The sequence below is a fragment of the Hippopotamus amphibius genome, chromosome 3 (assembly GCF_030028045.1).
Source record: "Hippopotamus amphibius kiboko isolate mHipAmp2 chromosome 3, mHipAmp2.hap2, whole genome shotgun sequence".
NCBI lineage: Eukaryota > Metazoa > Chordata > Mammalia > Artiodactyla > Hippopotamidae > Hippopotamus > Hippopotamus amphibius.
This window is the reverse complement of record NC_080188.1, coordinates 154871431-154897727: the sequence shown is the minus strand read 5'-3', so window position 1 is coordinate 154897727 and position 26297 is coordinate 154871431. Positions and strand designations below refer to the sequence as shown.

At 49.0% G+C, this 26297-nt stretch overlaps 1 protein-coding gene and 1 pseudogene across 7 annotated transcripts in view; one reads left to right on the top strand and one right to left on the bottom strand.

Annotated features, from left to right (window-relative positions):
• RAB7B (RAB7B, member RAS oncogene family) overlaps positions 1-26297 on the top strand; it is a 52391-nt gene that overhangs the window by 753 nt on the left and 25341 nt on the right. For 4 of the 7 annotated variants that reach the window (XR_009052829.1, XM_057729357.1, XM_057729356.1 and 1 more), the window contains exons 2-5: positions 6805-6873; positions 7347-7473; positions 8178-8393; positions 16661-16786. Coding sequence is in view for 6 of the 7 variants with exons in the window: in XM_057729357.1 (XP_057585340.1) it covers positions 6821-6873; positions 7347-7473; positions 8178-8393; positions 16661-16786 (522 nt within the window). In the remaining variant the exon portion in view is untranslated. Of the gene's footprint in view, positions 1-6804; positions 6874-7346; positions 7474-8177; positions 8394-16660; positions 16787-16921; positions 17049-22913; positions 25056-26297 lie in introns of those variants that run through there. The other 3 variants (XM_057729354.1, XM_057729358.1, XM_057729355.1) reach the window with 3 other exon arrangements.
• On the bottom strand, positions 1638-1925 carry LOC130850035 (60S ribosomal protein L39-like; annotated as a pseudogene).

Here is a 26297-nt window from a genome sequence, read left to right as displayed (position 1 = left end):
ATGGCATTTTGCTAACTGCAAAGTGTCCTATAGTTGCTAGCATTGTATATTAATAAAAATAATTTCTTTGAACTTATAGATCAATCCCCAACCACAGATGTCACGTGGAGACAGTAACATCTATATCCTTAGATCTACATAGTGCTGATGCGTGATAGGCATGCAGTACATGTGCTGGATGGATGGATGGACTGATGGATGGATGGATGCATGGATGGATGGATGGATAGATGGATGCATGAATGGATGGTTGCATGGTTGGGGATGGATAACTGGATCGAAGGATGACTATTTATTGAAGACTCAATATTCCCGGCATGAGTCAGGCTCTTTGGGAGGGATGCTGAGAGGTGAGAGGCATTGTCCTGCCTTCTGGGCACTGACAGTCTACTTGGGGAGATAGAATTAATATCCCAAAGAACAGGAGTGCTGAGCATCCTGAAACCAGGGCTGTGGGTACACTTCCCAGAGGGAGCAGGTCTAAACCTGCTAGGATTTGGGTGGGTGAGACAGACTTGTAAGCCTTCCTGAGAGGCAATAAAGACATGTGCTCCCCAGATAGCCTCTTTTCAAAGACAAACTTACTCCCAAGATTGTAAATCCCATTTATGTTTTGGGGTGGATACATTTGTCACTTTCCAAGGCGTGGGATAAGAGAGGGGAGGCACTGACATGGAGTAAGATGATATGAGGATGGGGGAGACTTTGCCCGCTTCAGAAATCTCATGTGCCCCTGCTCACTGCCTCTCATCCCTCCTCGCTGTCAGCAGAAATCACACCTCACCCAATACAAAAGAGGCTGAAGTTTGTGTCTGGGTCCTGGTTGGGGCCAGTAGGGTAGAGAGAGGAAAGTGGGAAGATAAAAGCAGAATAGGTCCAAGAGCTCTTAGAAGACTGACTTTAAAAAACAATCTGTTGTGGAGGGCTGGGGAGGTATCAACTCCATCTTTCTTACTCTCTGGGCTCTGTAGCTTTGGCAGATGGACAAGGCTAGGGTTTAGAAGTCCTGCCAGGCAAAAGGGAGAGAAGAGTTAGCCACGTGCAGTGGAGACCAGTCCTCGGCAGGCTCTGCTCTGTGCTGACCTGAGCTGGCTGAAGGGGGGCCCTGCATTCCGAACCTGCTTTTCACTGTTATTTAACAGTGGAGGGTGATGACTCAGTCTGGCCTCTAGGAGGATGCACCGGTTTAAAGCATCTGAGTAAGCTGAGAGAGAGGGAGGAGGCTTAAAAGGACAGACATTGCCAAAGCCCAGCCAAGGGCGAGCCCAGAGGATATGAGAAGCGACTTCAGCCACAGTCTGACATCTGCATATGCTTCCCTGGTGAGCCCATCCAGTCTACCCCTAAAGCTACCCTCTGTTGCCATCGATGCAGTCCTGGTCACCCTCTTGTAGCTAGTTGTCCTGGGACCAATGACCAGGCTACTTTATTTTATTTTATTTTTCAAACAAAAGGGCTCACACACTTACTACTGAACCAAGCTACTAGCGCAGAAAAATACAAACAAAGAGAAAAATCATTTTTCCAATAGAACATGTCTTGCTGTCCAGATAGTGGCGATGTTTTCAATTAGATATGGTAAGATGCCAGTGACTTTGATACAGCACGGATATGTGGGCCGTCTCATGTGTGACTCCTTACAGACCTAGCTTGGTTCTACTCCAGTGTCTCCTCTTGGAGTTGTACCTGATTTTATTATCATTTTTCATGTAAATCCACTGGGAGAATGGAATAATTCTGCTTTTGTTTCTTGGCCAGGAATGGCTTGATCCTGAAAGTCTTGTGAGAAAACACGGCAAGGAAAAGAGTCAACCACACACACCAAGGTGGGGGAGACGGGGAGAAAGGCAGGCTGTTGTAAATAGCAGCCTCAGCAAATCCCTGCCCCTCCGGCGGTGTGTAGGCAAATCTGCAAGGCAGCATACTTTGAGGGCGTATCCAGGGGAAGGACCAGGGTGATAGTGGGTGAGGGAAGCTCAGAGTAAAGGCTGAGGTGAGTTACAAGAATCTGGAGAAGAAAAAACTCAAGTAAAACTCCAAGACTTTAATCTCAGGACGGCTGGCACATAGCAGAGGAATTGAGCATTCTTTCCGGGCTTCCAGGAGAAATCCACCCCCAATGGAGGCAAGTTATGTGGGGGCAGGTCTGGGTCCATCTTTCCGTGAATATGGTGAAGGTGGCTCAAGCACTGGGTGGGAGGTTGGACTTGATGAACTTTGGGGTCCTTCTCCAGCATACTGGAGCAGGATCCACATTGGTGGGTTGAAATCAGCCACGGTGGGAGTATCTACACCACAGAAAGCGGCAGGCACTACAGATCAGGTCTCTACCCCCCACCATGGTTAACCATTTAACTTTGTCTTTCCAATTTGCTGTAAGAACATGCCACATGCCACCCTGCAGAACCAGCCACAGCCATGAGCGATGTCCATTTTACCCACAAGGGAACAGACTCACTGAGGTTAAGCAACTCTTCAAAGCTCACAAATGTATGGAGGTGGGATGAAAACTCTGACTCCAAAACTCACGATCACTCCATGGTCCCAGGAGGCCTCTCTCTCCTGGCCCAGACACAAAAGTGACTTGTCCTCTCAGGAAGTCACACTCAGATGACTTTGGCTGCCATCCACCCACCTGCTCTTTATAAAGAAATGTTGTCTTTATTTGACATTTTTAATTACAACAACGTAGTCTTGTGTAATAAATTTTAACACAAGACTCTACAAAATAAAACAATAGCTCCTCGCCTCTAATCTACTTTCCCCACCTCCTATTAATCATTTAGTATGCATTTATCCATTGCTATGTATCGCAGGCCAAGCCTAAATATAATCTTAAGCATATAGTCACACACAGGGTTGTTTGTTTTTATACAATTGGGATCGTACCATACAAAATGTTCAGTGATTTTTTTTTTTTACTTAAATTGTCATATGTTTCCACTTCATTACTTCACTCATTTGAAAACTGCCTAGGATTCCAGATTATGAAGGGAGCCTAATTTATGCCAAGGGTCTCTTAGTGATTAACATTTAGGTTACAATGTTCTTCAGCAATTATCTTTGTAACAATGCATGTTTGAGCACATGTGTATTTCTGTTGGACAGACTCCTAGAATGAGAGTCTAGGGTATGTGCATATTAATAATTTTGATACTCTCCAATTGCCCTCCAATTCATAGTCTAGCAGCAATTAACAAGAGTTTTTCCTCACCTACTTGTCGACACTAAATATTATCATCAATCTTTATAATTTTTGCCACACTGCTGTGTAAAACAAGTGATATTTTTTACCTTTGCACGTCTTTAAAAATTAGTAAGGTTGGGTATCTCTCAAAGCTTGCTACTTACCATTTTTAAGATCTCGTATTCTTTGCCCAGTTTTATGTTCTGTGTTGTCTTTGATTGTCTGTAGAGCACCTCAGCCCCAGCTTTCCCTTCATATGCTCACCAGCTCTGCTGCACCATGTCAAACCTAAACCATTCAGCCCCCAAGACTCTCCGACAGGGGCATCAAGTGGCAGGGGGTGTGATCCTCATCCTAGCTTTGCAGAAGGCAGTAAGTAGGACCTAGCAGCTGAGTGTGGTCTCTGGAGTCAGGCCTGGATTCAAATCCCAGCTCTGCACTTACAGACTGTGCTTTTAGAGATGAACTACATACTTAACTTCTCTAAACATCTGTTTCGTCAATGGTAAAATAGAGATAGTAACATCCATCCCACAGTCTATTTTTGTGTGCTAATAATAGCTATAGAATAGCTAACGTTTCTTGAGCCCTTAATTTGTGCCATAAATGCATTATAATAATGCACTGTGTGTTAAATGTAGTATAATAATGCATTCATTTATTAACCTCAAGATGATCTGTTTATTTGTATATTCGCCTGGTGTTGCGCAACACCAGGCGAGTAAATGTTAGCTTACAGTGTGAGCATTGACCACTCCGCACGGTGATGTGTCAACCTGCTCCCCCACTCAGGATGCTCTGTGGACCCCTGTGGTCAGTCCACACACAGCAGCTCCTGTTCAGCAGCCCATTCATTCGGCTTCCACTCTGCCTCTTGTCACTTTGGCTGCCTTTCTCTCGAACCCCTACAGCTCCACCAGGGTTTTGTTGGGGTTCACCAAACCTGAGCCCAGTGCCCTAGATCCTGTGCACACAGATTCCACAGGTTCACACGCAAGAGGTCAGGGGGCAACATCGCACAAAGCAGCCCTCTCTGGCCTTTGATTCACACATCGGCTCATCTACACACGACGTGTGGGGCCTTAGATGAGTTACGAGTGACTTGGCTTCTCTGAGCCCCCGTTGCACTCATCTCATAGCTCATGATTCCCTAACTCTACAGGGGAGCCCCTGCAGGTGGTCAGCCAAACTGGTTCCCTTCCCACTTCCCCCTGCCTCCCTTTTGCTCTGACTCACTTGCTCTGGCACTGCATCGGCTTTTGAGGCTAAGTGAGTGGGTTGAACCACAGCCTTTAGGAAAGAGCTCACCCTTGCTCCCCTTCCCAAGTGGTAACTGATGCTCAGAGACACGTGCTTTTCAGGACCTTCTGAGTCACTTCTCCTCTGGCTGGTTTCCTTGTGGGCAGTGACACCCATTACAAAATATCAGCCCCAGATTATACCTTGAATTATCTTCCTCTGGCTGTCTGAAGCGTGGGAAATGTTCGACAATTAATGACAGAATCCTTGGTCTGTATGCGTGACCCATTTTTTTTTTTAAGCTCTTTATTGGAATATAATTGCTTTACACTCTTGTACCACTTTTTGAGGTACACCAAAGTCAATCAGCTGTATTTATACACATATCCCCACATCCCCTCCCTCCTGCGACTCCCCCCACCCTCCCTTTCCCAGCCCTCTAAGGCATCACCCATCATCGTGTTGATCTCCCTTTGTTATACAGCAACTTCCCACTAGCTATCTATTTTACAGCTGGTAGTGTAAATATGTCTATGCTACTCTCTCACTTTGGCATGACCCATCTTAATCTTGCTTCCTTTCTAGGCTTTTCTCTCTCCACAGTCTTCACCTCACCCTTCCCTAAAGTAAACCATCCACCTTCTCCACTCACCTCTTCCCAGAGCTTTGATTATTTCATTCCCTCTTCTGAAACATCACCCCCAGCCACATGTGTCATTTCCTCAGGGCCCAGTTGGATTGGTGGCTTCTCCACCAGCCCCGAATTCTCACAGCACTTTCTCAGGGCCTCCGTTGAGGCACCTTGCACTCTCTCTCTGCTGTAATCACCCACCCCTGTCCTTTCTCCCCTGATGACTTCCTGGGGGTGCACCTATTTGCTTTGTCTTTTGCTCCTCCCAGGGTCCAGTGCAAGGCTCTCACGGCCCAGTGAGTTACACTCCCAGCAGATAAAGCATTTTTCAACCAGAAGAGGCCTTGGATCTTTGGGGCCCAGATGGCTCATTCTCTAGTTGGAAAGCCAAGACTCAAAGAGGGGAAGTAATTGGCCCAAGGTCACACAGTGGCACAGTAAGAACTAGAACCAGAACCTCAGGACATCCAATTGAGAGCTTTCTCCCAGTACCGGGGAAGCTCAAGCTGGCCAACTTTTGATACCTCACCCAGGCAGAGTCAGAGATCAGGGTTAACTCAATAAGCCTAGTGCATCCAAAGTTAGAAGACCCAGGAGCTGGGAATAGTATATATGTGTGTACATATAAGGGTAGAACCAGAGAGCTAGTTAAGCACAATTCCCTGAGATGGTGTTGCTTTATCTTGTTAATAATAATAGTAATATATATGCATATATAATTATATATATACAACATACATACAAGTATTTTTCTCTTATAGGAACAAAACATGTTTGACAAGTTTATTGTTAAAAATAACTGGAACATACTAAAAAGTATAGAGAACAAAATTAAAATTGTAATTTCCTACCACCCAGAATTAACCACTTACATTTTTCATATATTTCTTTCTAGATCTTCTTCCATGCAAGTAGGAATTCATTTCAATACTTGACAGGGCCAGGGGGGAGGGAGTATGCTGTATACAGTTTAGTGTCCTCTGTTTTCATTTAGAGCCTTTGGCATAAGCATTTTCCCACTTTATAATATATGCTCACAAACTCCATTTTAATGACTGCTTAATGGTTCATTTTGTGCCATGATTTTTTTTACCCACTTCTTTATTATTGGATGTTTATAAATGACACTGGGGAAGAACATTCTTGAACAAGAGTCTTTGCCTGCATTTTATATGATTTTTTTAGGACGAATTCCTAGAAGTGGAGGACAGGGACATTTTTAAGGCTCTCCATACTTGCTGCCAAGCAGCTTTCCAGAAACATGTACCAATTATACCCCACCAGCTGCATTAGAGAAGAGCCTTTTGATTCTGCCAATGCAGCAACACCTCGGACTGGAGGAGGGGCACTCTTCTATCCAAAGCCTCTCAGCAGTCCTAACAATGGATGCCTTGTCCCACCCCCATCTCCTCTTCCCGCACTGCCCTCCATCCCTGGCTCCAGGCTTGACCGTCTGCAAGGCCTCTGTTCAGTCCAGTCCGGCCTTGGTGCTCCAGGCTGCTGCCTCCAAGAGCAGGGCTGGTGGAGCTGAAAGGTGAGGGGTGTGCCTCTCCTGTGGAGACCCCCAGGGGAAGTGAGGAGGTGGGTGTGTAAGGGCTGCTGATTCATCCATCTCTTTCAGAGAACAAACCCACCCAAGCCCAGGGCATAGATCCACACAGGACGAGGGGAAAGTAGAGGCCAGCCCCAGTGACAATGGCCACAGGGGACTCTGGCCAGCATGTGGATGACTTCTGTTTCCCAACAGGCTCTGAAGGCCCTTCATGAATCCCCGGAAGAAGGTGGATCTCAAGCTGATCATCATCGGAGCCCTGGGGTAAGCCAAGTTCAGCTCGGGGTCTGACGGTTGGGAAGCAGCCCCTACCCAAGGACAGTGAGACATCCTGGATGTGCTCCCACCTTCCATGGGTCCCTTTCTGATTCACAGTGGCACCAGGGAGGGTGTTCTACCCAAAGGAAGAAAGCTGAGATAGGAGAAAGACCCCGGCTCTGCAGTTAACTCCGCAGTTAACTAGGTTAGCATCTCTCTGCCCTCCTACCTCCTGCCACATACGGGAAACACCTGACCATTTTGCCGTGAAGTACTCAGCTCTCTGCAAACGTCTCTGCTCATTTTGGTCCCTACTTGTAGAGTCCATTCCCTAGTCCCTTGCTACTCAAACTGCAAATGTTAGAAATTCAAAATCTCACAGAGAGACGGTAGCAAGAGGGGCATGGGAAGATGTTGAGAATGGTATGGATGTGAGTGTGTGTGTGTGTGTGTTCACGTGTCTGGGTTTTTTCCCTCAGTGTTGGGAAGACCTCCCTCCTCCACCGATATGTGCACAAGACGTTTTACGAGGACTATCAGACCACACTGGGAGCCAGCATCCTCTCCAAGATTATCGTACTGGATGATACAACTCTGAAGCTACAGGTGAGCAGCCCTCCCATTCCCTCTTCAACATACACACCTGAAAATCACCCCACATTCCCTGGACAGCCCCTCACATAGCATGTGCACCAGAAGCTAGAAGGGTCTAGAGCATAGATCAGCAAACTTCAACTCACGGGCCAAATCTGGCCCACCATCTGCTTTTGAAAATAAAGTTTTATTGGAACAGAGCCCTGACCATTTGTTTACTCATGGTCTTATGCCTGCTTTCATAGCACAACAGCAGAACTGAGTAGCGGCAACAGACAGTATAGTCTGCAAAGCCTACGTTATTTATTAGGTGGCCGTTTATGAAAAAATTTACAGATCACTGATCTAGAAGGAAGAGCACTAATCCAGAGTTAGGAGGCCCCACTCTAAAGCTCGGGTTCCCTGGAAAAATTGCCAAGTGGACTTGAGCAAATCATTCCCAAGGTCCAAATCTATCAGGTAGAATAACAATGCCTGTCCTGATGGCCCAGGAGAAGAATGAGGGCTTAGATGTGAAAGTACTCTTGGGATGTTAAATATTAGCACAGAAATTCTGACAGGGTATGTGATGCCCATGCATGAAAGGACCACATGCACCTCTGCCAGGGCTACCTGCCCCCTGCGCAGAAAAGGAAGCTTTGACATGATGTGACCTGGTTGGGCATACCTTCAGCCACTCATCACAGCCCCATGGGGCCACTGCTCTTCCCCTCCAGATCTGGGACACAGGTGGACAGGAGCGATTCCGCTCCATGGTGTCTACATTCTACAAAGGCTCTGATGGCTGCATCCTGGCTTTTGATGTCACTGACCTGGAGTCCTTTGAAGCCCTGGAAACCTGGCGGGGTGATGTTCTGGCCAAAACCATTCCAATGGAGCAGTCCTACCCCATGGTGGTGCTGGGGAACAAGATCGATCTGGCAGACCGGCAGGTACCACTGACTCATTCATTCATTCACCAAGCATGTGAGGACCCGCTATATGGCAGGCACTGGGTTAAGTCCCACACATACAGAGCTGAATCAGACATGGCCCTTACCTTAAGAATTTCACAGTCTAGTAATGGGTGTAGATAATTTAAAAGACAATTATGATACAATAAGATAAATCATAAGCAATAGTAGAGATACACCTTGGATATTTGGGGACCGTAGTGAAAGGGCATCTATCTGCTCAAGCCCAGAGTATAGAAAGGGCTTCCTAGAGGAAGTGGGCTCCAGGCTGAAGAAACAGCATGAGCAAAGGTAAGAAATAGCATGATGTGAGCTGAGAACGAAAGGTAATTTTGTCTAGAGACAGGGAATGGAAGAATGAAGGCATCAGAAGTAGGCAGGCGGGATTTGAATTAACCTGTAGAACAGGGTCAGGTGGGGGGTCTGCAGTTATGAGTTCTTGAATCTACAAATCTTCTGGGAAAGCAGTAATACAGTATTTATTTTTTATTAGCTGAAGCATATTCTACATCATGTGACCAAGCACGTGATGAATGATCTGCTTGCCCCATGGCTGCAGTGACCACACTAATGTAGGTGTTTACCGTTGCAGGAGCACAGAGTAGAGCTCTGTTCATCATTGCTTACCAATGAGCAAAGAATAAAAAATAAATAAATAAAAGTAGGCAATTTATAAAAGATGCTCTTGTGCCAAACAAAGCCCAAAGGACACCAAAAAGAGCATTTGAACAAGTTGTCTGTTTCAAATAGAGAAAATAAATGGGGAGCTAAGTCATCATATTTGAACCACATTTTCACAAGGGTTCAAATAGAGAGAAGTGGCAGGAGAACTAAGGCATCATTTGGAAGGATAAACCGGTGGGTGGATGGATGGGTGGGTGGAGGGATGGATGATGGTGCTTCCAACTAAGCTATGGCCTCCATAAAGAAGAGCCTCCTGTTCAGAGAAAGAGTTTGTTTTGACATGCAGAACAACTAATTGGATGACCAGTAGGCTTTAGAACACGTAAGAATGAAACTTCAAAGGAGAAGTCTGTGCTGGAAAGAGAAATCTAGAAGTCATCAATTCTATGGTCACTTCAGGTTGCAAATTTAGTGTCAATTCTCTAATTACAAATATCCAATCTCAAATAAGAATCAAAGTCTTAAGTTCATTCACAGCCAAGGGATCTCTCTTTTCCCCACGGATCCAGCTGCAGGTGAGAACATTGTGATCTAGGAGGGGCATCTCATTGTCAACTCTTTGTGTCCACATTTCCTCCCCTTCTCAGGATAATTTTGGTTTCAGACCCCATCAAGAATGAAGCAAAAAGAGGGGTGGGAGGTTAGGACCACAGAAAAATCCTTATTTGACTGGTACTGTCTTAAAATAGTTTGTGCTCTCCAGGCCCAGCAGGTATTTCAAACTGTCTCTTGGTGGGTTTCTCCTTTGTGTGCTAAGAAGCCTCCACTGGGAACATTTAACTGTACTTCCTGTGACAAGGGTCTTGCATATCCTTCCTCTCTCTCCTCAACTCCTAATTTAGGAGTTTAAGAGTTTAAGGGGACCCCAGTGGGGTGTCTTCCTCCTGCAGATTCTCTTCCTGGGGGGGTTTACAGCAGCTCCAGGCTGGCTAGCTCTCTGTGGAGCCTGCCTCTCCTTCACAAGGCATACCTGTGCATCCTGGCTCCATTCTAGGACCAAGGGTAATTTTTTCTCAGCGCAGTCTGTCCTCTCTCTGCCCTGTTGCCTCTTGCCTTAAATCCGTTAAATGCAATCAGATACCATTCCACTGTAGCCACCAAACTCCAAGGGTCATATGTTAACCTTTCCAAGTGGCCTCCTTGAAGCCCTCTTTTGGCCAGAGGTGAGGCCTTACACGGTCTCCCTCTTGTAGGGGGTGTACCCCCAACACAACTCTCTCCAAAAAAAATCCTTTCTAACCCTCCTTTTCAGTCCTTTATATCCATGCTGGGGGGTCTGGAGTCATCTAGCGGATTCTTGGTCATGAACCTTTGGAAGTGTGCATGGTCCCAGGGGCGGTCTGTCTCCCAACCAACTTGATATCTGGCATCTATCAAATTGTAGTGTCTCTGCTGAAACTTCCACTTTAACATCTTGCTTCCTACATCTGTAAGTCATAGGGTGGGAAGTCAAGGGAGTTCAAGACTGAGAGTCTGACTTTTCCTTGGTGAAATAAGAGGTTGAGAGAGAGGAGGATGGGAGCCCAGGAGGAGTCTCGAGAGTCATGGTGAAGCTGTGCCAGTTACTCTGGAGATAAACGGGTGAAGGAGCTAGTCAAAGGCAAAGACCAGAACTGATGGGTGACACCAAGGGCTCAGGGAGACCGGGAGTTTGAAGTGGACTCTGTGTTGTGTTTGTCTTCAACAGCAGTGCCTGGGGTAAAAGCCAGGGACCTGATGGAAGGTTTCACCAGACAAAAGCAGCTGAAGAACAGAGGTGTGAGGGCACTGAGAACCCATGGAGGAAAGAGGAGAGACAGGGAGAGGCTGAAGAGCAGGGGGCTGTCAGAGGTTGAAGAGCAGGGCAGAAGGAGGGAGGGGAAAGGAGACCAGACATAATGGTTTATGGAGGCCCTGGGTCTGGGCCTGGGAGGGAGGGGCTGAGTGGAGAGAAGGTGAAGACGGCTGTGTGAGGCTCTGGTGAGAGATGGGGACTGCGTGGAGAGGAAGCTTCACCAGACGGCAAGTGTTCAGTGAACGAGGGGGTACCTGGCAGGATGGGAGGTGTAGGTGATGACTCAGAGGGGTAGACGGGGTCCAATCCCAGCCACAGGAGGATGAGCTTTGTCCTGAAGAGAGAGGAAGGATACAAGTTTGAAAGAAGCAGTTAAGCCCAACCCAGTCTCTGGGATCTCTGGTGAGTAGGGTGTGGAAATAGCCCCCACTGGAGAGGGCGACAGGGGAAGGGTTTGCAGGGAGGCAGAGCAGGAGGAACAGAGGTGAGGAAGTGCTCGCAGTGATTAAATGAGCACAGGGAAGTGGAGAGGAGGAACTGGGAGTGGGGAGAGCGGAGGGACTTCAATCCAGAGACCCAGGATGGTGAAGCCAGAGGTGAAGCTGGGAAACGGCTGCCCTTAAACGACACAGACCGAGCAGAGGAGGCTGCCAGTCGCTAAGAGGCGGACCCTGGGCTTGGAGAGCCAGGCTGGAGGCAGTCCTCACTTGCACAGGTTTGAGTGGATAAGAGCTGAGGACCACCTGAAGGAACTCCTTCTCTGGGCTCAAATTCATATGTGTCCTCGGCCAGTTCCAGCTTCTCTGTGGAACAGAGATCAGACTCAGATTTCATGACATTATTTGAGGGTTATAGGCAATGATGTCTATAAAGCATATGGCAATCTTAATATATGGAAGTGATGGTTACCCTCCCTTTTTTTTTATAAATTTATTTATTTATTTATTTATTTATTTATTTATTAGCTGCGTTGGGTCTTCGTTGCTGCACATGGGCTTTCTCTAGTTTCTGCAAGCGGGGGCTACTCTTCGTTGTGGTGCACAGGCTCCACATTGTAGTGGCTTCTCTTGTTGTGGAGCATGGGCCCTAGGCACGAGGGCTTCAATTGTTGCGGCACATAGGCTCAGTAGCTGTGGCTCACAGGCTCTAGAGCACAGGCTCAATTGTTGTGGCGCACGGGCTTAGTTGCTCTGTGGCATGTGGAATCTTCCTAGGGCAGGGCTCGAACCCATGTCCCCTGCATTGGCAGGCGGATTCTTTACCACTGCGCCACCTGGGAAGTCCTGTTACCCTCCTTCTTAATTTAATATCTCCAAGGTGTGGGCTGGGAAGATAGGGAAGCTCTTCCTAATTCACAAAAAGAAAATGAATATTTAAAACATATATGCTAGATGTGGGATGATGGAAAAAGCTGTGGAAATGAGCAGTGGTGATGGTTGCACAATGATGTGAATGTACTAATGCCACTGAACTATACACTTAAATATAGTTAAAATGGTAGATTTTATGTTTATGTATATTTTACTTCAATCAATCAACCAATCAATATCTCACTAGGATAATTTGAAAGAAATTACTGACTTAGATTTTTCTTAAAACCCTACTCCCTCTACAGAAGGTAAAAGTGAAAAAAATAGTAGTTCATTAGAAAGAACAGCGCTTCTAGCATCTATGTTACAAGGAATCTATTCACTACTATGTGAATTCTTTGTTCTATGCTCAGGCAGGCAGTTTCTGACTTACTGCTGATTCGTAACATTGCAACTATGTTTTCTGAAGATAGTCTTTGTTATTTTTGATTGGTTTAAGATGTATCTGACACATTAATCTTGACACACACAAATGATCATATGAGATGGAAAAGCATCATAAACAAATGTCTGCAAAATGGACTAACTTTTTTTCTGGCTGTGTTAGGTCTTCGTTGCTGTGCGCAGGCTTGCTCTATCTAGTTGTGGTGAGCAGGGGCTACTTTTCGTTGCGGTGCTTGGGCTTCTCAGTGCGGTGGCTTCTCTTGTTGCAGAGCACGGGCTCTAGGCATGCGGGCTTCAGTAGTTGTGGCGCACGGGCTTAGCTGCTCAGCAGCATGTGAGATCTTTCCGGACCAGGGATAAAACCCACGTCCCCTGCACTGGCAGGTGGATTCTTAACCACCGCTCCACCAAGGAAGTCTCCAAATGGACTAATTTTGTCAAACATTTGACCTCTGATGAATAAGAAAATTTTAACAGGAAAAGTAAAATGTTAATAATATATTGTCAGCCAAAACAAAATCAATGGAAGTAACACTTTCAAAATTTTCATACTTCCCGTGTCCCCATGTACGGCACTCTGAGTTTTCTTCCCAGGGCAACTTTCTGAAGTTGCGTGGGAGAGGTGAGGGGAAATAAAAAGAATGTTAATTTGCAACACAATCTCAACTGATATCCTAGAGTGTGTATTTAATCACTCCATAAAAATTGGACAGAGAAAGAGCAGGGAGAAGTGAGAAGAGGCCCAGTCACTGTCAGTGGTAGAGAAGAGACAGCAGAGATCCATCGGGCTGTAAGTATGGGCTTGTCTTCCTAGCTCTGTCTTTGGGTGACCTTGGGCACCAATCTGGGTTTCTGCTTCTCATGCCATGAGATATGAAGAACCTCCCTGCCTTCTGGAGAAGCAGAGACACTTGACGTCATTTCAATTCACTTCCATTTTTACTGCAACTCTTGAGCACCAATGATGTGTCCAGAAAAATGCTCATTACCTGGTGGGTAGGATATAAAGAAGGAGGGAGCAGTGAGAAGGGTAAGTCCAGTCCTTGCCCTAAAGTCTTGTAAAGGACTTTAAAAGATACAAAGCCCTTTGCATTCCTACGATGCCATCAAGGTATTATAACGTTAATTTCTAATGCTTACTTATTTGTGCGTCACTAGTGAGAACAGCAATAATCAGCAACCTGGCCGTCCTCGATTCTTCAGCCAAATAGTTCAGGATTTTCCCCGAGCTGTGAGGCTTCTTGGTTGCTCACCAGGTCAGGGGCATCTGTCTATGCTCCACAGAAGGGAGCGGTCCTGGCCAGTTCGGAGACCCCTTGCCCCAAAAGTCAGGAGGACTGTAGAGATCAGAGGCCAAGACCAGGGCCTGGGGTCTCTCCCTGCTCTGCTCACGTGCAGCAGCTCCTGGGAGACTGAGCATGGGGGGTGGAGGTGTCATCAGGCTCCCCGAAGGGCAGGCTGCTTAGCTGACCCCCGTTTCTAGCCTCCAGTCTTAGAAAGCGAGCCTCACAATACCAGAGCAACGCCGGTGGACCACAGAGGCTTTGTGAAAGAGAGCCATGAGCCCCTGGGCCCTGCTGCCACTCCTGAGGCCAGGGCAGCAAGGACCGAAGAGACAGGGGACAGTGACGTTTTCTTTAACCCCAGGAAGATAGACTTTCCGGAACCTGCAGGAGACAATTTGACGAGGGATAGTCTCTGATCTCCCCTTGGCTGTCCTGTGTTCAGGGAAAGGGGCAGAATGATACTTTCTCCATGAGAAAAACCTTGGCTCCCTTAAATAAAGGGAAATAATGGTTATAAAGTACCAGGCACAGCAAATAGCAATATGTGGTCATTCCCTCTTCCCCAAAAGAATTGATTAGACTAAACTCAGTTGAACCAATTGTCTTTTTTTTTTCAAGTGTACAATTTGATTTTCTTTCTTATTAGTAATGTATATATGGCAATCTCAATTTCCTAATTCATCCCCGTCCCCCCCACCCCCCCGCTTTCCCCACTTGGTGATCATGTTTGTTTTCTGCATCTGTGTCTCTATTTCTGCCATGCAAACCGGTTGATTTGTACCATTTTCCTATACTCCTCATATATGTGTTAATATACGATATTTGTTTTTCTCTTTCTGACTCACTTCACTCTGTATGACAGTCTCTAGGTCCATCCATGTCTCTACAAATGTCCCAGTTTTGTTCCTTTTTACAGCTGAGTAATATTCCATTGTATATATGTACCACATCTTTTTTATCCATTCATCTGTTGATGGACATTTAGGTTGCTTCCATGCCCTGGCTCTTGTAAATAGTGCTGCAATCAAGATTGGGGTGCACGTGTCTTTTTGAATTATGGTGTTCTCTGGATATATGCCCAGTAGTGGGATTGCTGGGTCATATGGTAACTTTATTTTTAGTTTTTCAAGGAACCTCCATATTGTTCTCCATAGTGGCTGTATCAATTTACATTCCCACCAGCAATGCAAGAGAGTTCCCTTTTCTCCACACCCTCTCCAGCATTTACTGTTTGTTGATTTTCTGAAGATGCCCATTCTAACCGGTGTGAGGTGATACCTCATTGTAGTTTTGATTTGCATTTCTCTAATAATTAGTGATGTTGAGCAGTTTTTCATGTGCCTCTTGGCCATCTGTATGTCTTCTTTGGATAAATGCCTATGTAGGTCTTCTGCCCATTTTTTGATTGGGTTGTTTGTTTTTTTAATATTGAGCTGGATGAACTGTTTATATACTTTGGAGATTAATCCTTTGTCTGTTGATTCATTTGCAAATATTTTCTCCCATTCTGAGGGTTGTCTTTTTGTCTTGCTTATAGTTTCCTTTGCTGTGCAGAAGCTTTTAAGTTTCATTAGATCCCACGTATTTATTTTTGTTTTTATTTCCATTACTCTAGGAGGTGGGGCAAAAAAGATCTTGCTGTGATTTATATCAAAGAGTGTTCTTCCTCTGTTTTCCTCTAGGAGTTTTATAGTGTCTGGCCTTATGTTTAGGTCTTTAATCCATTTGGAGTTTATTTTTGTGTATGGTGTTAGGGAGTGTCCTAATTTCATCCTGAACCAGTTGTCTTTGGAAGTAACCCACAGGGCTGCCACAGCATTCTCCAATCCAACGTCCTCAAACTATGATTGGCATTTGCATTTGGGCAGAGATGTATTCATTCAGCCTGTGCTGACTGGTTCATGGTGCCAGGCCAAGAGCTAAAAAGTCCTGACCCTGAGCTCAAGAGACAGAGAGTCCAGTGGGAGAAACAGAACAGCAGCACAGTTCCTTGTGGTGCCCTGCAGAGGGCAGCACAGAGCTGGGGCTGCATTCAAGCTCTGCCTTCCTTAGCTGTGTGATCTGAGGCAAGCTGCTGAACTTCTCTGAGCCTCAGTGTTCTTGTCTATAAATGGAGCTAAAAAGACCCATCTCACAAGGTTGTTGGAGGATTAAGTGAGTTAATATGATCAGATGTCCGACCCAGTATCTGGCCCAAAGTATGAGCTTATGAACTATTCCTAGGGCTCTCCCTGGGGAAGAAGGGTTTGCAGGGACCTGAGTCTCTACCCAGCAGCGTGGGCCTGGTCAGCCAGCCCAGGAGAAGGAAGTCCTCCATCCCTGGCTAGTGTTTGTCACGTCCACTTCCCTTTGAAGGGACTAAGGAAGGAGCCAATGGCAGGAAGAAGCTCCTAGTGTAGGCCTTAAGAAGAGGGTATACTGCAAAGGGCTCTAATTCTGCCAAGCCTGTGTTCAAATCCTGCTCAGCCCCATACACTTCAGTCCTTGGTCTCCTCGTGTGTAAAGTAGAGCTAACAATAGCCACCTCATTGGCTTATGTTGAAAAATAACACGTGTAAACTTACGGACACATGGAAAGTTCTCAATAATGGGAGTGGTGGGGGGGGTGGGGCTGTGATGCTGGTGATAGCCATGGTGGGGACGTGGGGATGGGGATAGAGGAACAGGGGCTGTGATGCTGGTGATAGCCATGGTGGGGACGTGGGGATGGGGAGAGAGGAACAGTGATCCTTTCTTCCCCTCATGCAGGTGCCGCAGGAGGTGGCCCAAGACTGGTGTAAAGAGAAAGATATTCCCTATTTTGAAGTCAGTGCCAAGAATGACATCAATGTGGTACAAGCCTTCGAGATGTTGGCCAGTCGGGCTCTGTCAAGGGTGAGTAGCACCTGCCAGGGCTGCACCCACGATGGGGGAACTCAGGAGTGTCCAGAAAAGTACATATTGGACACAGGGAGGGATGTGGGTGGGGCAGGATTGCTCACCTTCTTAATTAATTGCTTGTTGAAACAGTTTTCAACAGTACTCCAGTTCTGGAACCACAGAAGCATAAAGCTTCCTTAGAGTCCACCGTCAGTGGTCCCTCAATCCAGCTGATTATCATTCGTGGAGTTTCTAAAAAATACAGTCCTGTACCTCACCCCTGGAGACTCTAATTTAGTAAGAGTTTGAGAGGTGATGATCTAGTTCAATCCTCATTGATGGGAGAGAAGCCCTATGGTGCCAAGTATTGGTCCAAGTTGAATAATCAAGCCTGCAGGAGTTGCTGACATCCTCCAATCAAAATGATGGATAGATATAGACCCCTTGGTGTGGTCTTTCAACAAGCAGGTGTTGAATGTGTCATGTGTCTCAGGTCCCGTGCAGGGCTCCAGGGCCCCTCGCTCTTGTAAGGGAGACAGATCGGCACAGGAGTAGCTGCAGTACAGGCATTATATGGGTAAGGACTGCTGATGGGGCCCCAAAGGAGGGGCACACGGCCCACACTGTGGGGGAGGTAAGGGGGAGAGAGGAGAGGAAGATCAGGGACGGCCTCCTGGAAGTGTTAGCAGGGTTTTAATGCCGTTCTGATGTGGAGTTCGGAAACTCAGAAGAGGGTCCTTGAGAGATTTGCACTGGAGGGGGCTCAGCCTGTTTCATTTTTCTGCCACATGCAACCAAGGGGACAGAAGGTCATCATGGCAGTGATTCTGAATTGAGGAAAGGAGCGAATGAGGATGGGCGTTCGGAGGGCTCCCCGCTGTGAAAAGCCTGCTGTCCCTTGTCAGCCTGGCCCTGCCCTGTGGGTCGTCCGCAGCGGAGAGGGACAGCAGCCACCCCAGCAGCTGCCCAGGGGGAGGGCTCGAGCTTGCCATCCTTACACCCCCTTGCCTTAATCTCAGGGTGTGCCCCCCGTGGGCTATTCTTAATGCGTCCCCTCTTGGCCCCCAGCCCTCACCGTCTCGTGTTAAAAGGAAGGTGGCTATCTCTAGCACGTGGTCGGGAAGTGTAGCTCTATCCCACAGTCAGTAACGCAGGTGTACCAGCTCATGCCACTCCCTGGAAGGTGAGGGATGCTATTTGACTTTGTAGGGTGATACGTGATTACCGATCCTCCACAAACACAGTAAAATGATGGCCAGGTGCTTAGTCACAGGGCAGCTCCATCAGCCCACAGCCAGTGTCTGTGTGTAGTTAGCATCTGTCGTTTCTGGAGAAGGAGTGTCCTTCGTTCTTGAAGCTATGTCCTTCCTGCTGAGTCACTTTTATGACACAGGGGTGTTAGTTGATGGTAGCTTGCTTGTTTTTTATTCCATTGTCCTTACTTGGCAAAAGAAGAGATGGGCAACCCCATGTCAGTCCCTCACGATGATGGGGGAAATTTACTGATGAGAAGTTTGGTGGTCCCAGGTGTGATATCCACAGCCAGGATGATCTGGGTTTGATCCTGCCCTCATGCTTTCAAGGGGACCCCTGGTTAAGACATATGAGTTCTTTCTGAGCCTCAGTTTCCTCATCTAAAAAATGGAAGTAATTCCATTCCATAAACATTCTTGAGTTGTCAGGCTAGGGCTGGAGATGTGGACCTCAGTGGTCCCACAGTCAGGTAGAGGAGTAAGACATCCAAAATAAGCTATCATGCATAGAGAACAGACGTGTGGTTGCCAAGGGGGAGGAGGCAGGGGAGTGTTGGACTGGGAGTTTGGTACCAGCAGATGCAAACTATTATATATACAATGGAAAAACAACAAGGTCCTATTGCCTAGCACAGGGAACTATATTCAATATCCTGTCATAGGCCATAATGGAAAAGAAAAAAAAAAAGATTAAAAAATAAACTGTCACAGAGTGAGGTAAGTGCCATAGGACTGGGGTGGGGACAGAGCCAGGGCACGGAGGTGACTCAGAGGTGCTGGTGGTGAGGGTGGGGGGATGCCTACCCAGAGCAGTGGCGGGTGCGTTGGATGCTGAGAGGGGATGCACCGTTTGCAGGTGCACAGGGTAGGCCACTGACGTCATGAGGAGGAGCCACAGAAGGGCGGAGAGAAGGGCGTGGCAGAGGCCCAGGCAGGAGTCCACAGGGCTCATGTGAGGGACCCCCGTGGGCTCCATCTGTAAGAGGAAGAACCAGGGCATGGAGGGAAGTGGGGCGCTGGGCCGAGGTGAGTGCCGGGGCTCTCAAGGCCGACAGCCCCAGCTCACGAAGGCCTGGCAAGCCCCAAAGGGTGTCACACGTCGCACCATAGGCCCACGATCTCTAGACCCACTGCCGGCCCCCCAGGGCACGCAGGGGCCCACCCGGGACCTGGAAGCCAGCAGGGCACATTTTCCAGTAATGTCTCTGTTATTCAGAAATTTGGAAGAAAAACGTGTCACACTAAAATAAACATAATTACAAGAGCACACAATGTAAAAACTCACATGGATTTTTAAGGTGAAACTGGAGTTTGCACATCTATATTTTAAAATGACACTTCCTACAAGGACCTCTCCCCTCCTTCCCAGGGAGGTGGTGTGCTCATTCATACCATCCCAGAGTATTTGAAGAGAAAGATGTGAGAGGTGCTGCTAGAATAAGGAGGGAGCCCCAGCCTGGGGTGGAAAGAGCTGGGTTCTGAAGCCGGGTGGATCTGGCTTTAAACCCTGGCTTTTAATCATTTACTCACTGTGTCCTTGACAAGTCATGCGGCCCCACTAAGCCATCACTTCCTCCCTTTAAGGTACAGGTAATAGTATCTTCCTCATGGTGTTGTTGCCAAGGCTAAATAAAATAATATGGTAGCACAGAGAAGGCATTAAATAAAAGGTAGCTATTTTTAAATGAAAGCTATAGCTAAGGGTTTTTAGCAGGGGAGTTTCATGCTGCAGGGAAGATGGGCTTGATGGGTGGTTCAGAAGGTCCAGGCATGAGAGAATGAAGATGGCAAGGACGGGGTAGATTAAAGAGGCTTCGGAGGGAGAACCGTCAGGGGCTGCTGATGATCAAATGTAGGAGAGAAGGAATCACGAGCTGTTGAGGTTGATGACGAGGTTTCTAGCTTGGCAAATGGAGGGATGATTGATTAGTGACGCTATAGACCAGGACAGAAAAAAGAGGGGAAAGCAAAAGCGTCACAAGAGGAGGAGGAAACGTGGTCCATTGGGACACATGACATTTGAAGTTCCTGAAGTTCCTTGGAATGTCTGAAGCTCTGGATGGAAAGAGCGTTTACAGGTAGAGCACCAAAAGAGGTACTCTGTTTATATTTTGGAAGGAGAGGAGGTAGGTAGTTATTTTAGTTTCCCAATCCGGCTACTTTCAAGGATTAGGGTGTTTTGTTATTCCAAAATATGATTAAAAATGCCCTCGTAATCAAAGAAGGGACACCCACCCACTTTGGGGGACTTGGGATGACGGGATTTTGTTCTTACAAGTTGGCAATACCATCCCTGCTGGGGCTGGACAGGTCCAGCGTGACCTGCAGCAAGGCAGCCCAGTGCCTTTTGGATAAATTAGAGAAAGACAAAGTTCCCACAACCGGGAGGGAAGCAGGCTGACTGGCAGGTAAACTGAGAGAAATTATAGGACCTTGATGAGGTTCTCGGAATGTAGAATCTAAAGGGCCATGAGGTAACCAGGCTTAGAGGGATAGACTCCCACAATCACATCCCCACTGAAATGATCCACAAGGACACTACAGAGTTACTTTATAGTTAGACATGCACATACTTGCTAAGAGGACTGGGATCTGGAGACAAGAATTGCACAGGAAACCTAATTATGGCCTGCCAGTGACTTGCAAGTTTTGCAGGAAACCTGAGGAGCGAGATGATGCCATTATCGAGTGAAATGATGTCATAAATGGGAAGAGCTCAGGGCTGACTTGACCTGGGGAGGGTGTGACTATGATTGGATGAAGAGATCTGGCGTGAAGACCTCAGGCTTTGCCAGTGTAATGAATGAGGACATTTCTCACACCTTCAGAGGCAGCTTTCTGTTTGTTCCTTAAAGTGCAACAGCTCAGAAAGCGCACAGCTGCTCTGGCACTCAGACTCTCCCTCCCAAAGGCTGGCATCGCAGACAAGGCACAGGGTCTGCTCATGGTCCCAGCTGGGCCTCCTGTGGACATGAGGGTGGGGCACACTCAGGGGCGACGGATCAACAGGCCCTGGCTCCTGGGTCCGAAAGACCCAGTTAGGAAAGCTCCTGATCCCAGGAAAGGTCTCTTTGGCATTCATGGTGCAAGGAGGACCAAGAAAGTACCAAAATAAGAGAATCCTTTCAAAAGCCTGCCTTTCTGGGGGAAGTGGATCAGCCTGTTTAAAGAGGGACTTAAACAGTAATGCTCTGCGGCTCCTTGTCCCTCGCTGTGAGGCGCAGAAGTGTCAGGATTTTAACTGGAATCAGCTCTGTCGAGTGAGCGGGCCCTGCAGAAGGGGCCACCTGGAGGACTGCACGGTGTCCCGGGCTGTGCAGAGCCGAGCCGACACACCAGGCCTGGGCAGTGCTGGGGGAGGCGGCCTCAGGGGAGGACTCTGCGCTTTCAGGGTGAGGAGCTGGGGAAGGCCCGGGGTGCGCTGGGCCGGGTCCACAAGCAGTGGGCTAGGATCCTCCCCAGCGGAGGGGGAGACGGAGCTGGCTGTGGAGGCATCCCCGGAGAGACAGGCTTTCATTGGGAGACACTGTCCCCCTACTCCCCACCACTAATCCTTCCTATTGGGGAAAAATATATGTATATATAAACAAATAAAATTCTAATAGCGCCAAAGAATTCACTAAGGGCTGCTCAAGGCCCATCATCCAGGCTGACTAAGGGTAGCTGGCGCTCTGCTGGCCTGGACACCCTACCAGGGAGCGGGTGAGAAATGGGGGGTCTCCAAGAAGCAAACTGTGGGAAGCAGGGCTGAGGCCCAGGCCCAGTGCCCTGCGCTCTGTGCCGTCAGGCCAAACTCCTGCTCAGTCTGGGGGTGGCAGTGAGCGACGGGGCATCAGGGGACCCTCTCGTGTGTCTTGGGGGTGACCATCAAGACGGTGCAGCAGGTGGGTCTGATGCAGCCTCCTGGGGTCCAGGGTCACAGGCACCAAAGGTTTGGTGGGTGCCACAGCTGGAGCCCAGGAGCCACAGAGGAGAAAAAAGCCAGTGAAGACACAGCTGCTATTCTGGAAATTGTCCCCTCCGATGGGGCACTGGAGACAGACGTCCCCACAGGGGCCTCTGCCCAGCTCAGGTCTACACCAACATATCCACTTAGTCACTTCCTCACCCTCACACACGCAACACCAGCTGTGGGAGGAACATGAATGCTGGGAGCTCAGAGACCAGGGGCGGGGGAGGGGGGAGCTGTGGCCAAGGAAAGACATGTGATCTCTTGAAGAAGAGACCCTTCGCTGTGTAGAACCCATCTCCTTGAGGAAGGATGCCCTCCCCCACCCTCACCCCTGAACCACGTGGGGTGGGTCATGGGTGAGGAGTGGCAGGCTGGGCGGGGAGAGGCTTGTCAGACTGAGAAAGGGCTTTCTCTGCACCTCGTTGGGACAGGAGACTTTGGGAGGGTGGGCAGAGACGCAAAAAGCCCCAGTAGAAACATTGAGTCTATTTTAGGGAGGGCTTCCTGGACATGGGAAGGACAGAGGATGGTGGGGAGGTTGGGAGGTGGACACGGTGAGAGAAGGTTGGGGTGTGGGAACGTTTGGGAGGAGAGGTCTCTTGCATAAATGAGGCGTGGGCTGTCATCATGTCTGCCTGAGGTCAAATGTCACCTCAGTTGTCCCCCCTGGAGAATGGCAAGTTATGGGACCTGGTTGGAGGTCAAGAGACCTGGGCCACTAACACAGCCGCTCACCTGCTCTGGGCTCCTGGGAAGGAGCTGGAGGAGGAGATGAGGAAGGAGGGGACGGGAAGACGTCCTCCCCTGGGCCTCAGGTCCCCCACTGCACAAGGTGGGGGGACGGAAAGCCCGACCACCATTGGCCATTAGGAAACAGAGGGCAGGTGGAGCTCCGCCTGCCGGGACGTGAACGCTGACTCCTCTTTCCCTTCCCCAGTACCGAAGCGTCTTAGAGAGTTACCTCACAGACTCCATCCAGCTCTCACCGGAAGGCCAGTCCAAAAGCAGATGCTGCTGACGCTTCAGACTCCCGCTTTGCACACCCAGGGCCAGGGCCCCACCAGCCGCACCGCCTGCCCAAGCTCAGCCGGCAGCCTAGGCTCTGCGGCCAGACCCCTGAATCCCTCACATCTGCCCTGGGTCCAGAACCAGAGGGCGGCCCTGCCTCAGGCTGAATGTAGTGAGGACAGGCCCAGGCGCTTGAGCCTGGATGAAGCCCAGAATGTCACAAACACATCCTGGAGGGGTCACAGTTCCCTCGCTGACTCCAGCTCTCCTGCCATGCGCCCTCCCCAAACGCTCCCCTGCTCCAGGACGCACATCTCTGCAGACAGGCTGCTCTCTCTGGAGTCCTGGTATATTCTCCGATGCACTGGCCTTCCTTGGCTCATTCACCACACCCCCGCCCCCACCCCTGCCCCCAGAGGACAGGGCGCAGCTCAGCCTCGCTCGTAACCATAACCGGGGCCAGGGAGTGAGGTTCTACCTCAATCCCTCGCAGAAGCTGTTCGGGCCTGGGCCCCCTCCCCCATCTGTCCCCTCCAACGTGCAGGACTGAGGGAGCGCAAGAAAACCCACCAAGGACAGGTGCATTTCTCCCTACTGGTGCTCAGGCAACGCCCATAACTCTCTCTGAGCCTCAGCTTATTCATCTGTCAAATGGGAGTTGCATGCACCCTGTCCACGTCAGTGTGGTTTTGAGGACCAGAAGCTCTGCTTAAATCTCGTTTGATCTTGTTGAGATACACTTACTACTCTTTCAACAAGTCTTTTTGAGTATCTACTGTGTATGATACACTGACGTCCAGTGACAAATGTAACAAAGACCTTGCTCTCCTGGATCCGACATTCTGGTGAGGGAGAGAGGCAGTAAACACAGAATTTAAATAGATATTTTCAAATAGCAGGTAAGTGCTTGAACAAAGTGAAACAAGGTAATGGGATAGAGAGGGACAGGGGTGGGGCTGGGTGCTGTTTCAGACAAAGTAGTCCAGGAAGGCTTCCCTGGGGAGGTGACATTAGCCCAAAGGCTAGAGAATGAGAAAGGGCCTGCCACCTGAACTGGACAAAAAACATTCTGAGGAGAGGTTTCAGCAAGGGCCAAGGCCCCAGGTGGAGGACAAACTTGTTGTGTTCCAGGAACAGTGAAAAGACATCAATTTACACAAGGACTCAAAGCTGCCGGCCCAGAGACAAGCAAAGCAGACCCCGCCCCCTGGATGACGCCTTGCGTCTCTGCCAACTGGCCACTAGAGGGCAGAAGTGCTCCTTTCTTTCCAGCAGAGCAGAAAGCGGAAGCTCCATGGGCACTTGAAGAGCGACCGTTTTCCTGTGCGGATGCTCGAAGCTCGCTCCCGGGCTCTGGGCATTCTCAGCCCTTCGCAGCTTGTGGGGCAGGAAAATCCCAATTTCTTAAGCCTACGGAGAGATGAGCAAAAACTGCAGCATCAATGATTCAGGCAAGAAATCTGTACCGATGACAAATGCTAGAAGAGGGGCCTGGAAAGCTCATGGCGTCTCTGTGCCTGCAGACTCTACGGCCATAATCTTCTTTTTCTTCTGGAGACAAACAGAACAGATCGAGCCCAACCTGAGCGGAGTAGGCAAGGTGGCCCCCCAGGGTCTCCCATGACCACATCCAGGCCCAATAGATGTCTCCAGTCTAGACAGACATATCCTTCCCTGGGCTCCAAGCAGAGCGGGGGATGTTAGCCTATGACTTCTGTGTCATCTGATGCTGAAGATACACCCAGAGGTAGAGGGAAGGGGAGATAGGGGCCAATGAGAGAGCCTGGGGAACCCTTTCTCCCCACCTAGCTGTGACGTAAGAATTGCTTGCCCTGGGCAGCGGCACGGACCTGGCCTAGGAGCTGGAGGCCTGAAGCACCTCTGTCTCTGTGTCCTTCATGCAAGCGGCACCCTGCACATCACGCAGGCTCTCCTGGGAATCGGTCAGACTGTGGATCGGACATGTGGGGCATGGCTGTGCATGCAGGAGCTCGTGCACCGCAGTGGATGTAGGGACCATTCTAAATGTGCACAACAGATAATAAATGTCTTTCTTTGTTTTAATCCTTTCTAGTATTTAGTTTTTAAAGCGTTTTTTTTCAATATCCCCATAGTTCAAAATTCAAAAGATGCTAAAAGGGAAGACAAAGACAACAAAAAGTAAAACAGGATCAGTTATATAACTGGCAGGGCCCAGTGCAAAATGAAAATGCCCCGCCCCTTGTCCAGAAATCATGAAGAGTTCCAAGATGGCAACACTGCGTCATTAAACCAAGTGTGGGGTCCTTCTGAGCACAGGTGGCACACACCCAGGGAGCCATGCAGTATGTTTTCAGTGCCCTCCAGAATGACAGAGCCCTGGCCAGACCCACCTGGGCTGCTTGGAGATAAAAGGTTCTGTCTTTGCAAAAGCCACTTGGAGATTCAACACCAGGCCCAAACCAGGATTTTGAATCTTTCCCAGAGTCAGAAGCCAGGACCTATTGTCCACGTGGAGATGGAGAGTAGGGGCTGAGACCCACAGCATCCCTCTTATCACAACTAGGGGACATGCTAGTGACCAATCTCCAGGGCAGATGGAACTGAGCCAAAACACTTTGGGCCCTCCCCACCCCCACCCCCACCCCCACTCCTGAGTCTGAGACTGGCTCTCGGTTCCCATCCAGTAGGGGCAGGTACTGGCAGAGAGAGGCAGGATGTGGGGGCTGAAACTCCTGGCCAAGGGGAGCCCACTAGAGCCTGGACGGGGGCAGGGCAGCACATCCCAGGGCCCTGTCCTCAGCATCCCTTCAGAGAAGAGGAACCGGGTTAACAAGACCCCTCTGACCAGCCTGCTCCTCTACCGACCACAGCCCTGTTCCGAGGGGCAGCTGCAGGCTGCTAGTGAAGAATCAAGAGAATCCAGGCCAAGGTTCTGGGCAGCACACACCCTTGGGGCTTGGAGAAAAACAAAACCAAATCTCATCCCCAAATACACCTGGCTGGGCCCTACTGGGTGCCATACTGCCCAAGAGGATCTGGGGAAGTGCTGTTTCTGTGTCTGCTCTACTCTGCAGAGTCTCCCACTCCCCCGCCACAGCCATAGGCAGATCCAGCAGTCAGGCACGCGGCAGGCACCCATGATGCGGTCTTGTTCCCAGGAACGAGCAGTCCAATGGCAGCCCCAGAGCAGCCACACTGGCAGCGACACCCAAAACTAATTGTCGTGCACAGGAGACACTGCTGCGACCGCGGACCCACTGCGTGTGCACCCGGAGGCTCCCTCTGGGGTGTGTGTGCTGGAGGCAGGGGGCAGGCAAGGCGGCAAGTTTAG